General features: G+C 36.1%; 1 protein-coding gene across 2 annotated transcripts in view; it reads left to right on the top strand.

Annotated features, from left to right (window-relative positions):
- The window catches only part of WDHD1 (WD repeat and HMG-box DNA binding protein 1), a 53,538-nt gene that overhangs the window by 16,369 nt on the left and 21,761 nt on the right, over positions 1–15,408 (top strand). The window contains exons 8-12 of one of the 2 annotated variants that reach the window (XM_005211844.5): positions 2,906–2,998; positions 3,791–3,897; positions 4,155–4,296; positions 9,518–9,617; positions 14,727–14,911. In XM_005211844.5, coding sequence (XP_005211901.1) covers positions 2,906–2,998; positions 3,791–3,897; positions 4,155–4,296; positions 9,518–9,617; positions 14,727–14,911 — 627 coding nt within the window. Of the gene's footprint in view, positions 1–2,905; positions 2,999–3,790; positions 3,898–4,154; positions 4,297–9,406; positions 9,618–14,726; positions 14,912–15,408 lie in introns of both variants that reach the window. The other variant, NM_001192766.1, reaches the window with a different exon arrangement.

The following is a 15,408-nucleotide window of genomic DNA, read 5'->3' as shown; positions in this document are numbered from 1 at the left end:
GGAAAAGATAAAATAACTTGGAGTAAACTCCAAAAAATGTGTAAAAGCCAAATAAAGAGAAACATGCTACCCAGAAGAGTAAAAGAAAACTTTAGAAAAAAATTTATCCCATTGTTTTTTCTAAGTTACTTATTTATTGAGGAATAGGTGATTTACAATGTTATGTTAGTATCAGATGTACAATAGTGATTCAGAATTTTTGTAGATTGTATTCCATTTAAAGTTACATAAAATATTGGCCGCATCCCCTGTGCAATATATCCTTTTAGCTTATTTATTTTATACAATATAGTTTGTACTTCTCAATCTCTAGCCCCTCTTTTGCACTTCGCCTCTCTTCTCAGTGGTAACCACTAATTTGTTCTATTTATCTGTGAGTCTGTTTCTGTTTTATTTATTCATTTTATTTACTTATTTTATTTTTTAAATTCCAGATGTAAGTAATAACATACAGTATTTGCCTTTCTCTGACTTATTTCACTAAGCATAATACCTCCAGGTTTATCCATGTTGTTGCAAATGAAAATATTTAGAAAAGTACATTAAAAAATATATCCCATTATTTGAAATGAATTTTTGATATTATTATATCAGTTATTCGGAGAAGGCAATGGCACCCCACTCCAGTACTCTTGCCTGGAAAATCCCATGGACGGAGGAGCCTGGTAGACTGCAGTCCATGGGGTCGCTAAGAGTTGGACACGACTGAGTGACTTCACTTTCACTTTTCACTTTCATGCATTGGAGAAGGGAATGGCAACCCACTCCAGTGTTCTTGCCTGGAGAATCCCAGGGACAGGGGAGCCTGGTGGGCTGCCGTCTATGGAGTCGCACAGAGTCGGACACGACTGAAGTGACTTAGCAGCAGCAGCATATCAGTTATTACTTAAGTTATTTATAGTCTTGAAAACATTCAATATAAAATATCAGTAAGATGTTTAGGGGGACCAAAGAACTTATTCTAAAGCCATATGGAAAACTAAAAGTTTTGAAAAAGAAAAGTGGTGAAATCTAGTTAAATCAAATATATAATGTGCTATGGAAATCAAAAGTTTGCTGCTTACTTATGAGTAGATATCTATTAAACAGAGAGGTAGATCAAGCATATGTGGGAAGTTAGTATATTGTAAAGGTGAAGAAAAGGAGATTTAATAAAGGTACTGGCAAAAGGCATAAATATCAGGAGGTGAGAATTACTGAGAACCATCTTGAGGCCTTCCTATCACATGGTGAATCTCATTATATAAATATTTGCTGTATTTTTCAAATTATCTGTGTATGTGAAAATTTTGAGAAAAAATTTATAAGTTTGGTAATATAAAAAAAAATATTTCAGTGGCAAAGGACAAATGTAAACTGAGAGCTTGAAATAATATGATAGAATTCATTTCTTTGATAGTCAAAGAGTTCTTATAAATCAGTAAGATCCCAATAAAAAGATGAACAAGGACATTAGCAGACAGTGTATAGAAAAAGATACACAAATGGCTTTTACATATGAAAATACACATGCAGCCTTTCATACTAAGGACTTCCCTAGTAGGTCAGATGGTAAAGAATGTGTCTGCAACGCAGGAGACCTAGGTTTGATCCCTGGGTTAGAAGGTCTCCTGGAGAAGGGAATGGCGACCCACTCCAATTCTTGCCTAGAAAATTCTCAAGACAGAGGAGCCTGGTGGGCTACAGTCCATGGGGTTGCAAAGACTTGGACAGGATTGAGCAACTAACACTTGCTTTCATACTGAAAGAAATACAAATTGATCATCTGTTTTTCATTTGTCTGATTCTCAAACTTCAAAAGGTTGATATAAACTGTGTGGAAGAGTATATGGCAGTTTTTATTGGAATGCATGACCAATAGAACTAGTTCTAGGATATATTCTATAGATACATTTGCACATATGCACTATGTATCATGTACGGCAAAAATGTCTTATCATTATTTGTAGTAGCAAAAGATTGTAAACATCCTAAATGTTCTTTAATAGAGAACTAGTCAAATTGTGGTGTTTATTCCTGGGAGTGGGATACGCTGCAACTGTTAGAATGAGGTATATCTGTGTCTTCACAGGGAATAATCAATCTTTAGAAATACTAAAAACATCAGGCTATAGAGCTGTAGATACAGATAGTAGATAGAATGCTGTTTATTGTTTCTATTTGCATATATGTACATAGTGCATTCTTGTATAGACTGTGCTTAAGTTCTTTGCTTTTGGGAAGTAGAAATAGGATTTAGGGATTAGAGAGACTTACTTTTCAATGTATACCCTTTAGTGTCATGTAAACTTTGATGAGTACATTCAGCATTAAAGTGATAGTTGAAAAATCTGGTATGTATTTTTCTTTGCTTATGAAACAACAAAATTTTAAAAACAATACTTTTTTTGGTAAGTGTGAAAAGAATATGTCATTTTCTACTAATCTATTTCTTTGGAAGAATACGTAGGAAGATAAGTTTCCTTTTTCTAAGATACACAAAGTATTGTGGCTCTTTTCTTTCCTTCCAGCAAATGAGATGAATTAAAAAAAATTTTTTTGTTTGTTTGGCCACACATTGTGGCCTGTGAAACTAGGACCAAGGGTTAAACTTGAGCCCCTGCGGTGGGAGCACAGCGTCTCAACCACTGGACCACCAGGAAAGTCCAGGATGAAGTTCTAGATCCAAAGTGCTTATATACCTTAAGAAATGGTATTAAAAATACGAGTATTGTAAGTGCTTTGTGTTTCAGTACCAGCAGTTGAGTGATCATCACCCATTCTTTGCTCATTAGGATTTTAAGTAACCTTCTGAGTTTGGTTATTTGCCAATTAAAATATAGCTTTGCTCTTATTTGGATGAATTTTCTGCTTTTTTTCCTCTTTAAACCTAACTTTTATTTAAATCATTTATCTTTCCTAATAGTTACTGGCAGTTCCTGTGGAAAAATCTGTTAAGCTATATAAAAGAGAAACTTGGAGTAACCAGTTTGATCTTTCAGATGATGTCATCTCTCAGGTAGGTTTTGTAAGTGATAACTTTCAAGAGGCTAACGGGAATATTTACTGCATACTTTGCTTTAATACAATTACAGTTAAATATTGTTGGACATGGAGAAGAACTCCATCTTCCGCCCCTCAGCCTTTCTACATTTAGCCAATAATTGGACAGTAGATAAGTCTTTGTTAGGTCCTATTTGACCATTCTCCTTTGTGAAACTTGATAAGAAAATCTTTTAATTTGTAAGAAGTCAAATGCCTAGCATAGTATTAGAATAGGTAACTCTCACATTATTAGTAGTAAGCATTTATTGTTAAGTGAACTTCACTGAGACTTGTTTATTAGACCCTGGAATTTTAGAACAGGAAAGGTTGTTGGTCTGTGTGTGTGTCTCTCTCTCACCCCCTTTTCTCTCATTCTACCCATTTTGCATTTAGGAAACAGAGGCCCAGTAGGTCAGCAATTATGCTTCTGTGACTCACTTCACTTCCTAGTTCTTCATCTTGATGACTGCTAAGAGGATAACTTGTGTTCTCTTTCCAGGATAAAAGCATTTCTTAGACTCTATTTTTAAAAGTGTGCTAGTGTAATTTTCTGATGATAAACAAACTAGTAGCCGCTATTCCTTTGTTAAATATTACTGGAAAAGAACATTAAAAAATAAGTAAACTTTGTCTTGCCATTTGTGTATCAGATTTAAATAAAAATTGGATATAATAAGGATTATAAAATTTTGAATATGGTAATAAAATGAGTTTTTTTGTTTCAAATTATATAAAATAGTTATTTATTATTGTTTTTCTTTACTAGACACTGAATATAGTAACCTGGTCTCCTTGTGGACAGTATTTAGCTGCAGGGAGTATTAATGGTTTAATTATAATTTGGAATGTGGAAACCAAAAATTGCATTGAAAGGTATGATTCAGTAAATCTTTTGTCTCTTTTTTGCTTATTTCTATTAGATTTTTGTTTTATTATTAAACATTTCAAATTTGTGTTTATTAGATTGTTAAAATGCACACTAATAGATACGTTTATCAAAACTTTGCTAAATAAAATTTATCTACAGAAATGGATAGCTTATAATTTTATTTTATTTTTTTTATTTTTTATTTTTTGATAGCTTATAATTTTCTTGACAAGGTTTTAAGAGCTTACATTTTAATTTTTAGGGTGAAACATGAGAAAGGTTATGCAATTTGTGGCCTGTCATGGCATCCTACTTGTGGTCAAATAGCTTATACTGATGCAGAAGGAAATCTGGGACTCCTGGAGAATGTTTGTGACCCCAGTGGGAAGATGTCAAACCGTAAGGTAATAAGTAATAGGGTCGAACAGTTTCTTCAGTCTTTCTGTGGTCGTATGAGTTTGGGAAACACTGCAAACCAGGTTACTTTCTTTGAAAATTATAATTTATGTTTTTAGATGTTCAGTAATGCTCTATCACAGAACTGTTTAAACTTGTTTTATCCTCATGTTTCACAAACACATTTTCCTAAGGAACTTTTTTCCCCTCCATATAATGTCCATTAATATTCCATGGCTCTCCAAGAAATGCCTTTGTGAAATACTGCTTTAGTATTCTTGTGTTCTAGGAATTTTTAGTTAAATGTTTTATAGATGAAAATTAGAGTTAATAGCTGTAATTTAGTTTAACCTAAAGTTTTTCTGTCCTGAATTAGAGTTATCTCAGAGCTTGTTTTATGTATGCTCAAATACCTGATACCTGAAAGCCCCACTAAAACTACTGAATTTTATTTTTTTATGTTTATTTATTTATTTTGGGCTATGCTGGGTCATTTGTGCTTTCTCTAGTTGCAGCGAGTGGGGGCTACTCTCCAGCTGTGGTACATAGACTTCTCGTTGTGGTGGCTTCTGCTGCGGAGCACAGGCTCTAGATGCACAGGCTCAGTAGTTACGGATTTCTGGCCTAGTTGCCCCATGGCATGTGGGATTTTCCCAGAACAGGAATTGAACCCAATCCGCAGTGAAACCCAACCTAACCCAATTGAACCCAATCAAACCCAGTCCAATTCTTAACCGATGGACCACCAGGGAAATCCCAACAATTTTTTTAAGTGCATGATCTCATAAAGAAGATAGTTGAAATGATGATAGTTAAAAAGTAAAAAATCTGGAAGTTGAAAAATAGGACAATTAGAAACTAGATTGAACTTCTCAAAAAGCTGAGTCCTAAGACTGCTGCAATGGGGGTCAGCTGAGGTGCCATTTAGTTTGCTTGGCTTAGTCCCCAAAATTCAGAATTTGGTAGCCCTAGGTACAGTCAGCAAAAATAAGACCAGGAGCTGACTGTGGCTCAAATCATGAACTCCTTATTGCCAAATTCAGACTAAAATTGAAGAAAGTAGGGAAAACCACTAGACCATACAGGTATGACCTAAATCAAATCCCTTATGATTATACAGTGGAAGTGAGAAATAGATTTAAGGGCCTAGATCTGATAGATAGAGTACCTGATGAACTATGGAATGAGGTTCCTGACATTGTACAGGAGACAGGGATCAAGACCATCCCCGTGGGAAAGAAATGCAAAAAAGCAAAATGGCTGTCTGGGGAGGCCTTACAAAGAGCTGTGAAAAGAAGAGAAGCGAAAAGCAAAGGAGCAAAGGAAAGATATAAGCATTTGAATGCAGAGTTCCAAAGAATAACAAGAAGAGATAAGAAAGCCTTCCTCAGCGATCAATGCAAAGAAATAGAGGAAAACAACAGAATGGGAAAGACGAGAGACCTCCTCAAGACAATTAGAGATACCAAGGGAACATTTCATGCAAAGATGGGCTCGATTAAGGACAGAAATGGTATGGACCTAACAGAAGCAGAAGATATTAAGAAGAGGTGGCAAGAATACACAGAAGAACTGTACAAAAAAGATCTTCATGACCCAGATAATCACTATGGTGTGATCACTGACCTAGAGCCAGACATCCTGGAATGTGAAGTCAAGTGGACCTTACAAAGCATCACTACGAACAAAGCTAGTGGAGGTGATGGAATTCCAGTGGAGCTCTTTCAAATCCTGAAAGATGATGCTGTGAAAGTGCTGCGCTCAATATGCCAGCACATTTGGAAAACTCAGCAGTGGTCACAGGACTGGAAAAGGTTAGTTTTCATTCCAATCCCAAAGAAAGGCAATGCCAAAGAATGCTCAAACTACCACACTCATTGCACTCATCTCACATGCTAGTAAAGTAATACTCAAAATTCTCCAAGCCAGGCTTATGCATTATGTGAACCGTGAACTTCTGATGTTCAAGCTGGTTTTAGAAAAGGCAGAGGAACCAGAGATCAAATTGCTAACATCTGCTGGATCATGGAAAAAGCAAGAGAGTTCCAGAAAAGCACCTATTGCTGCTTTATTGATACCAAAGCCTTTGACTGTGTGGATCACAATAAACTGTGGAAAATTCTGAAAGAGATGGGAATACCAGACCACCAGATCTGCCTCTTGAGAAATCTGTATGCAGGTCAGGAAGCAACAGTTAGAACTGGACATGGAACAACAGACTGGTTCCAAATAGGAAAAGAAGTACGTCAAGGCTGTATATTGTCACCCTGCTTATTTAACTTCGATGCAGAATACATCATGAGAAACGCTGGACTGGAAGAAACACAAGCTGGAATCAAGATTGCCGGGAGAAATATCAATAACCTTAGATATGCAGATGACACCACCCTTATGGCAGAAAGTGAAGAGGAACTAAAAAGCCTCTTGATGAAAGTGAAAGTGGAGAATGAAAAAGTTGGCTTAAAGCTCAACATTCAGAAAACGAAGATCATGGCATCCAGTCCCATCACTTCATGGGAAATAGATGGGGAAACAGTGGAAACAGTGTCAGACTTTATTATTCTGGGCTCCAAAATCACTGCAGATGGTGACTGCAGCCATGAAATTAAAGGACGCTTACTCCTTGGAAGGAAAGTTATGACCAAACTAGATAGCATATTGAAAAGCAGAGACATTACTTTGCCAAGAAAGGTCCGTCTAGTCAAGGCTATGGTTTTCCCTATGGTCATATATGGATGTGAGAGTTGGACTGTGAAGAAGGCTGAGCGCCAAAGAATTGATGCTTTTGAACTGTGGTGTTGGAGAAGACTCTTGAGAGTCCCTTGGACTGCAAGGAGATCCATCCAGTCCATTCTGAAGGAGATCAGCCCTGGGATTTCTTTAGAAGGAATGATGCTAAAGCTGAAACTCCAGTACTTTGGCCACCTCATGCAAAGAGTTGACTCATTGGAAAAGACTCTGATGCTGGGAGGGATTGGGGGCAGGAGGAGAAGGGGACGACAGAGGATGAGATGGCTGGATGGCATCACTGACTCAATGGACGTGAGTCTCAGTGAACTCCGGGAGTTGGTGATGGACAGGGAGGCCTGGCGTGCTGCGATTCATGGGGTCGCAAAGAGTCGGACACGACTGAGCGACTGAACTGAGGTACGTAAAAGTGGAGCTGAAAACAGGAGGGTTCATTTAGTAAGCAAATAGATCCCTCCAGTCTCAGCAGCAGTGAGCACAGCTGGGTAATTGTCTTCCTTCAACCAGTGTACATTCTGGCAAAAAGCTGGAGACTCGTTCTCCAAGTAAGGTTACACTGGGTACCACTGAGTGGTGTTGGGTGAAGGGGAAAAACTGTTCTGAAAAAGAATACATGAAAGTGTATATACTTGAACATTCAAATTTCCAGCTCACTTTTCATACTTGGCTCCCAGAGCATTGTCAGCCAGTCTTACACTTTTCAAGCAGGAGATTGGAAGATCTTTGGGGGAATCTCTGTAGGGAAAAAGACCGAAACAGAGAGAAGAATTTTATTTTCTGATGTATGGTTCACATACAGTATTATGTAAGTTACAGGTATATAACATAATGATTCCCAATTTTTAAATGATGTACTCCATTTATAGTTATTATAAAATACTGGCTATGTTTCGTGCTGTACAGCATATCCTTGTAGCTTATTTTTTCCTGAATAGCTTTATTGAAGTACAGTTGATACAAAGTAAACTGCACATACTTGAAATGTATAATTAGGTAAATTTTGAAACCATAACTATAATCAAGATAGTGAACAAACTCATCATCTTTTTTATATTAAACCTGTAACACTGACTATATGTATGTATAACATTGATAAAAGCAAAAAGTAAATTGAGAAATAATTTTTAGTTCAACAAGGTCCTATTGTGTAGCACAGGCAACCTATGATAAACCATAATGGAAAAGAATATGAAAAAGAATACACATATGTATAACTGAATCAGCTGAAATTAACACTGTAAATCAACTGTTCTTCAATAAAATTTTAAAGAATTAAAAAAAAATTTAGTTTGTCACCTCTTATAAAACCTTAGCTCTTCTATTTAGACTTGCCTTCTCTCTCCTTTTTGCTTTTGTTCCTCACAGCACATATTTCTGTTACAACACCTCTAGCACTGAGTGGCCCTCTCCACAAGGAAAAGATTAAAATCCTCATTTTTGATAACAAAGCTAAAAGCAAATTTATTACCAACTTGAGTATGTAAACATTTAGGACTATGGATAAAATAGTTAAATATCTTCTTTTAGCATTTAGTTATTTAATTATTCAGTCATATGAACTCAGAAATATTTTTCCTGTTCTCTCATTTTTTAAACATCAACTTTCTAGAACACATTTATATGCATTTCCACCTAACAGATTTGTGATACAGTCCCTTTTAAATCCATTAATGGTGTTCTTACTAGACTTTTATTCCAAACTATAAGTTTTTCCTTTGACTTAACATTGTATGGTTTTTATTCATTCTGTATTAATAACTGTGATCTTTACAGCATAACTGCTTACTGCTCACTTTTTAAAGTGATTTCAAAAATTTTTTACAGTGACATTCAGTACTTGCAATATATTCATATTCCTAGGAATCAATGATTAATGTTGAATTTAATTGCCACTTTTGTTTTTCTGTTGGTTCTTACTTCTGTAAGCATCAAAAAATTTCCAAAAATATCCCTAGAACAAGCTTTAACTGAGATCATTTAAACATCTTACCTAGGCAGTATCTTGTTCAAAAAGAAAATAAAGAGAGAATATCTTATAGTGACAGACTTTGCAAGGACTCATAGGTGACTTCTTTTCTGGATAATGATTGTGAGGAATAAAATCTTGCTTTATATTTGGATATACACATGTATTCTTTATGTGTCTGTCTTATACTGCCACCTTATCTATAGACTATAAGGCATTTAAAGTAAGGACTAGGTCTTTCATAATGTAAATAGCAGTCCTAATAAATATATTTGTCAATTATTTTTACCACGGCATTTGCTTACTCAGAGTTTATAGGTATATGTTAAAAGGTTGCCTTTTGAGTAATTGTGTTTATCTAAATAGTTCACTAATACTTTCTTATTTGTATTAATTTGTTCAAGGTGTCTAGCAGAGTAGAAAAGGATTATAATGATCTTTTTGATGGAGATGATACAAGTAATGTCGGTGACTGTCTAAATGACAGTGCAGTCAAAACTCACTCTTTTTCAAAGGGGATTGTAAATGATGAGGAAGATGATGATGACCTTATGCTGGCTTCAGGTCGTCCTAGACAGCGAAGTCACATCCTCGAAGATGATGAAAACTCAGTTGGTATGAGTTGACTTTGTGAATGTGATAATCCATCCTGTTGATCAATATTTTCCATTTTTTATTAAAACTATTATTCATAGTCAGTATTGAGCTGGTAAGTAAGGAGTACATCAAAGGCTGTATATTGTCACCCTGTTTATTTAATTTATATGCAGAGTGCATCATGAGAAATGCTGGACTGGATGAAGCACAAACGAATCAAGATTGCCATGAGAAATACCAATAACCTCAGATATGCAGATGACACCACTCTTATGGCAGAAAGCAAAGAAGAACTAAAGAGCCTCTTGATGAAAGTGAAAGAGGAGAGGGAAAAAGCTTGCTTAAAACTCAACATTCAGAAAACTAAGATCATGGCATCTAGTCCCATCACTTCATGGCAAATAGATGGGGAAACAATGGAAACAATGAGAGACTTTTTTTCGGGGGGTTCCAAAATCACTGCAGATGGTGACTGCAGCCATGAAATTAAAAGACGCTTGCTCCTTGGAAGAAAAGCTGTGACCAACCTACACAGCATATTAAAAAGCAGAGACATTACTTTGCTGACAAAGGTCTGTCTAGTCAAAGCTGTGGTTTTTCCAGTGGTCATGTATGGATGTGAGAGTTGGACTATAAAGAAAGCTGAGTGCCGAAGAATTGATGCTTTTGAACTGTGGTGTTCAAGAAGACTCTTGAGAGTCCCTTAGACTGGAGGGAGATCCAACCAGTCCATCCTAAAGGAAATTAGTCCTGAATATTCATTGGAAGGACTGATGCTGAAGCTGAAGCTCCAATACTTCAGCCACCTGATGCGAAGAACTGACTCATTTGAAAAGACCCTGATGCTGGAAAAGATTGAAGGCAGGAGAAGGGGACGACAGAGGATGAGATGGTTGGATGGCATCGCCGACTCAATGGACATGAATTTGAATAAATTGCAGGAGTTGGTGATGGACAGGGAGGGGGCCTGGTGTGCTGCAGTACATGGGGTCACAAAGAGTTGGATATGACTGAGCAACTGAACTGAACTGATGATTGAGTTGGTAAAGTGTTGCCATGCTATTAAATACATATGTTGAAAAACATTTCATCCTAAAAAAAACAATGATCTAAAGCTTCTGCTTTAGCAATCTAGAAAAAGAGGAAATTAAATCCCAAGCAGGCAGAAGGAAGGAAATAATAAAGAACAGGCTACAACATAGATAAACCTTGAAAACATTATACTAAGTGAAAGAAGCCAGTCACAAAGCTATAAATTACATCATTCCATTCATGTACAATGTTCAGAACAGAGAAATCTGTGGAGACAAAGTAAATTAGTGGTTGCATAAGGATGAATAGAAAAGTAGAGTCATAGCTAAGAGGTACAGGGTTTCATTTTGAGGTGAGGAAAATGCTTTAAAATTGTGCTGGTGGTTGCACATTTCTATGAATATACCAAAAACCATGAAATTGTACACTTTAAATGGGTCAATTATATGGCATGTCAGTTATATCTCAATAAAGCTGTTAAATTTTTTTTTGAAGAGTAGAAATCAATGAAATTGATGACCAAAAGGTATTTGTTGTTGTTCAACCACTATGTTGTGCCCAACTCTTTGTGACCTCATGGACTGCAGCATGCCAGGCTTCCTTGTCCTTCACTATCTCCTGGAGTTTGCTCAAATTCATGTCCATTGAGTCGATGATGCCATCCAACCATCTCATCCTCTGTCGCCCTCTTCTCCTCCTGCCCTCCATCTTTCCCAGCATCATCATCTTTTCCAGTGAGTTGGCTGTTCACATCAGGTGGTCAAGGTATTTAGAGCTTCAGCTTCAGCAATAGTCCTTCCAATAAATATTCAGTGTTGACTTCCTTTAGGATTATCTGGTTTGATTTCCTTGCTATCCAAGGGACTGTCATGAGTCTTCTCCAGCACCAAAAATTTGAAAGCATCAATTCTTCGACACTCAGCTTTCTTTATGGTCCAACTCACACATCTGTATGTGACTACTGGAAAAACCATAGCTTTGACTATACACACCTTTGTCAGCAAAGTAATGTCTCTGCTTTTTAATATGCTGTCTAGGTTGGTCATAGCTTTTCTTCCAAGAAGCGAGCCTCTTTTCATTTTGTGGCTGTAGTCACTGTCCATGGTGATTTTGGGGCCCAAGAAAATAAAATCTATCACTGTTACTCCACTTTTTGCCCTTCTAGTAGCCATGAAGTGATGGAACCAGATGCCATGATCTAAGTTTTTTGAATGTTGAGATTTAAGCCAGTTTTTTCATTCTCCTCAGGAGGCTCTTTAGTTCCACTTCACTTGCTGCCTTAAGGGTGGTATCATCTGTATATCTGATGTTACTGCTATTTCTCCCAGCCATCTTGATTCCAGCTTGTGCTTCTTCCAGTCCAGCGTTTTGCATGATGTACATAAATAAGCAGAGTAACAAAATACAGCCTCGACATACTCCTTTCCCAATTTGGAACCAGTCCATTGTTCGTGTCTGGTTCTAACTGTTGCTTCTTGACCCACATATAGGTTTCTCAGGAGAGAGTTAAGGTGGTCTGGTACTCCCATCTCTTAAGAATTTTCCGTAGTTAGTTGTGATCCGCAGAGTCAAAGGGTTTAGCATACTCAATGAAGCAGAAGTAGATTTTTTGGAATTCTCTTGCTTTTTGTATGATCCAGCAGATGTTGGCAATTTGATCTCTGGTTCCTCTGACTTTTCCAAATCCAGTTTGTACATCTGCAAGTTCTCAGTTCATGTACTATTCAAGCCTAGCTTGAAGGATTTTGGGCATTACTGTGCTAGCATTAAACCAAAAGCTAATTCTTTGAAAAGGTCAATAAAACTGATACATCTCTATCCTGAGTGATCAAGAAATAAAGACGCAAATGATTGATGTAAGTAGTGAAGGTGTATCATCATTGTGTATCCCATAGACCTTCACTATCCAATATGATGGCCACTAGCCCCTTGTGGCTACTGAGCACTGAAAATGTGGCTAGTTCATATTGAGATGTGTTGTGATTATTAAATGTGACAAGATTTTGAAGACAGTACAAAAAAGAGAATGTAAAATATCTGGCCATTTTTTACATTGAGTACCTGTTGAAATTATATTTTAAATACAGTATGTTATTAAAATTAATTACACCTGTGTCTTTTACTATTTAAAATATGGCTGTTAGAAAATCTTAAATTACATTTATAACTCACATTATATTTCTCTAAGATAGCACTGCTATTAACAAATGTTTAATAACTGAACATTATGAACAACTTTGTGCTTATAAATTCAACATCTTAGATGAAATGGACAGGTTCTTTTTTTATTATTTGCCTGTTTTTGTGTATGCTGAGTCTTTGTTGCTGAGAGGGCTTTTCTTTAGTTGTGGTGGGGCTTCTCCTCGTAGTGGCTTCTCTTGTTGTGGAGCATGGGCTCTAGGGCATGCAGGTTTCAGTAGTTGAGGCATGTGGGCTCAGTAGCTGCAGTTCCTGGGCTCTAGAGCTCAGGCTCAATGGTTGTGGTGCATAGGCTTAGTTGCCCGGCAGCATATGGGATCTTGCCAGATCAGGGATTGAACCTGTTTCTCCTGCCTCGGCAAGCAAAGTCTTTACCACTGAGCCACCAGGGAAGCCGGAAATGGACAAATTCTTTGACAGGCACAAACTACCAAGCTAACTCAAGAAATAGGTGACCTGAATAGTTTGGTATCTGTTTAAGATATTGAGATTATAATTAAGAGCCTTTAAATAAATGATTATTACAACTTACATGCTAAAATTAACACATTTGAACATTACCAAATAAAATGCCAATGTTCATGGTAAATTGTGCTACATTTAAAGCATGTAGGATTTATAGTATAGCACTCCTCAGATGTTTGGTCTCAGGAACTCATTACATTCTTAAACTTTTTGAGGATCCCAAAGAAAATTGTTTGCCGAGTTATGTTTATTGTTGTTTACTGAGAAATTTTTAAAATATTCACTTTAACAACAAACTCATTATATGTAAACATAATACTTTTTATGAAAATAAAATAGTTAGAAAAGTGGTGTTACTTTACCCTTTTGCAAATCTTAGCGTGGAAGACAGCTAGCTGAATTCCCTCACATGCCTCAAGACTCAGTCTACTGCCATACATTAGTTTTGTTTGAAGTATGTGAAGAAAATTTAGCCTCACACAATATATTATTTGAAAAGGGAGAAGTATTTTTAATAGTCTGTTGAAATAACTACAGATATTCCTCTTTGATGCTTTACCAAAACGCAGCAAATGATAGTTTCTTAAAGATTTCTTGCAATGCGGAATCTGAAAATTTGCTGGTGAACTTTCCAACTCTCTTACTGTGTTAAAATCCATTGGTCTAACTTGAGCTTTGAATGGATCTTTTACTGTGTTTGATTCTGTCACAGATGCATTGGTAATTTGGAAAATGCTGGTTTATTGAGCTTTGCAGACCTTCTTGATACTGGCACGTTATCTAGAATATTTGTTAGTATCATCACCAATCTCATCAGAAGTTTTTAAATATTACAGAGCGGTCAAGTTCATGGTGGCAGATACAGGTTTTTCATTATTCTGATTTTCACTTGAAAGCTCAAATTTTATCATTAACCACAAATTCTGTCAGTTATTTTTCTTAAATGACCACTTCATTTTTAAGAAGACGTTTACCACATTCCTAAGTTTGTATAACTGTAGTTTATCTGGCATTCTTTTAGGTAAAAATGCTGTTACATGAAAAATTAGTTCAGCTTACAGCTCAACAAATGCTTTTTTTTTGAGACAGTCATCCCAATTCTGTATACACATTTCCCATTTTAACACAGAGAACATTTTTTAAAAGTCTATGCAAAACTCAAAATTTAATAAAATTACTATTTTTACTACAGTTGGTTAACAATACATTGACTGCTAATACAGATTGGTGCCACTGACTTACTTCATGCTAAGGTACCAACAGTTTAACCCTCTGACGTTTGAACTATTACCACAGACACTAACACAGTGAAAGAGGCAAATAGCATGTTAGTATTATTAAATATGATTGGACATGGTTAGTAGGTTTCATAATACTTTTCCAAGATAGCTGGTATTTATGATTCTCTAATTATAATTCTTTGTTTTCTAGATGTTACAATGCTAAAAATTGGTTCTAGTCTTTTCAAAGAAGAGGAAGATGATCAGGGAGGCAGCATTCACAATCTACCAGTTGTAACATCCCAGAGGCCATTTTATGATGGTCCTATGCCAACTCCCCGGCAAAAGCCATTCCAGTCAGGTTCTACACCCTTGCATCTCACTCACAGATTCATGGTAAGCCACGGGTCTACATGTAACTTTAAAGTAGTTTTATCTCACTTTAACATTTGATCTTATTATAGTTAATTTTGTTTGGTAAAAAATATTTTTTAAAAACCTTCATTAACCTGGAGCACTTTGGTTGCTTATAGTTTTGTGGTTGATTTATTTTATGGTTAACTAACAGTTTTAATCTTATTTCAACCTAATTTTTGAAAATTGGGTTAAATAAAATTCTGCTTCACAAAATGACATATAATGAACATAAGTAAATGTGACTGTATATCTTGCAGTTTCTCTTGACTATGCTTCCAACTTTTTTTTCTCATGTTAGTTTTATATAGAAGATTGTACGGATTCTAAAAGACTAGTTAGAAGGCGTTTTTTGGGAAGTATAATATAGTATCAGAAGGTGATAAGTACTATTAAAAAGTTGTCTGCCCCTTTTACCCATGCTACTGGAATTTTTGCTCCACAAGTGTAGAGATTTTTCTGTTTATTGATAGCACTTA

Source organism: Bos taurus, chromosome 10, assembly GCF_002263795.3.
Source record: "Bos taurus isolate L1 Dominette 01449 registration number 42190680 breed Hereford chromosome 10, ARS-UCD2.0, whole genome shotgun sequence".
NCBI classification, from domain to species: Eukaryota; Metazoa; Chordata; class Mammalia; order Artiodactyla; family Bovidae; genus Bos; species Bos taurus.
Note: the sequence above shows the minus strand (reverse complement) of the source record. Positions and strands in the feature narration are given on the sequence as shown.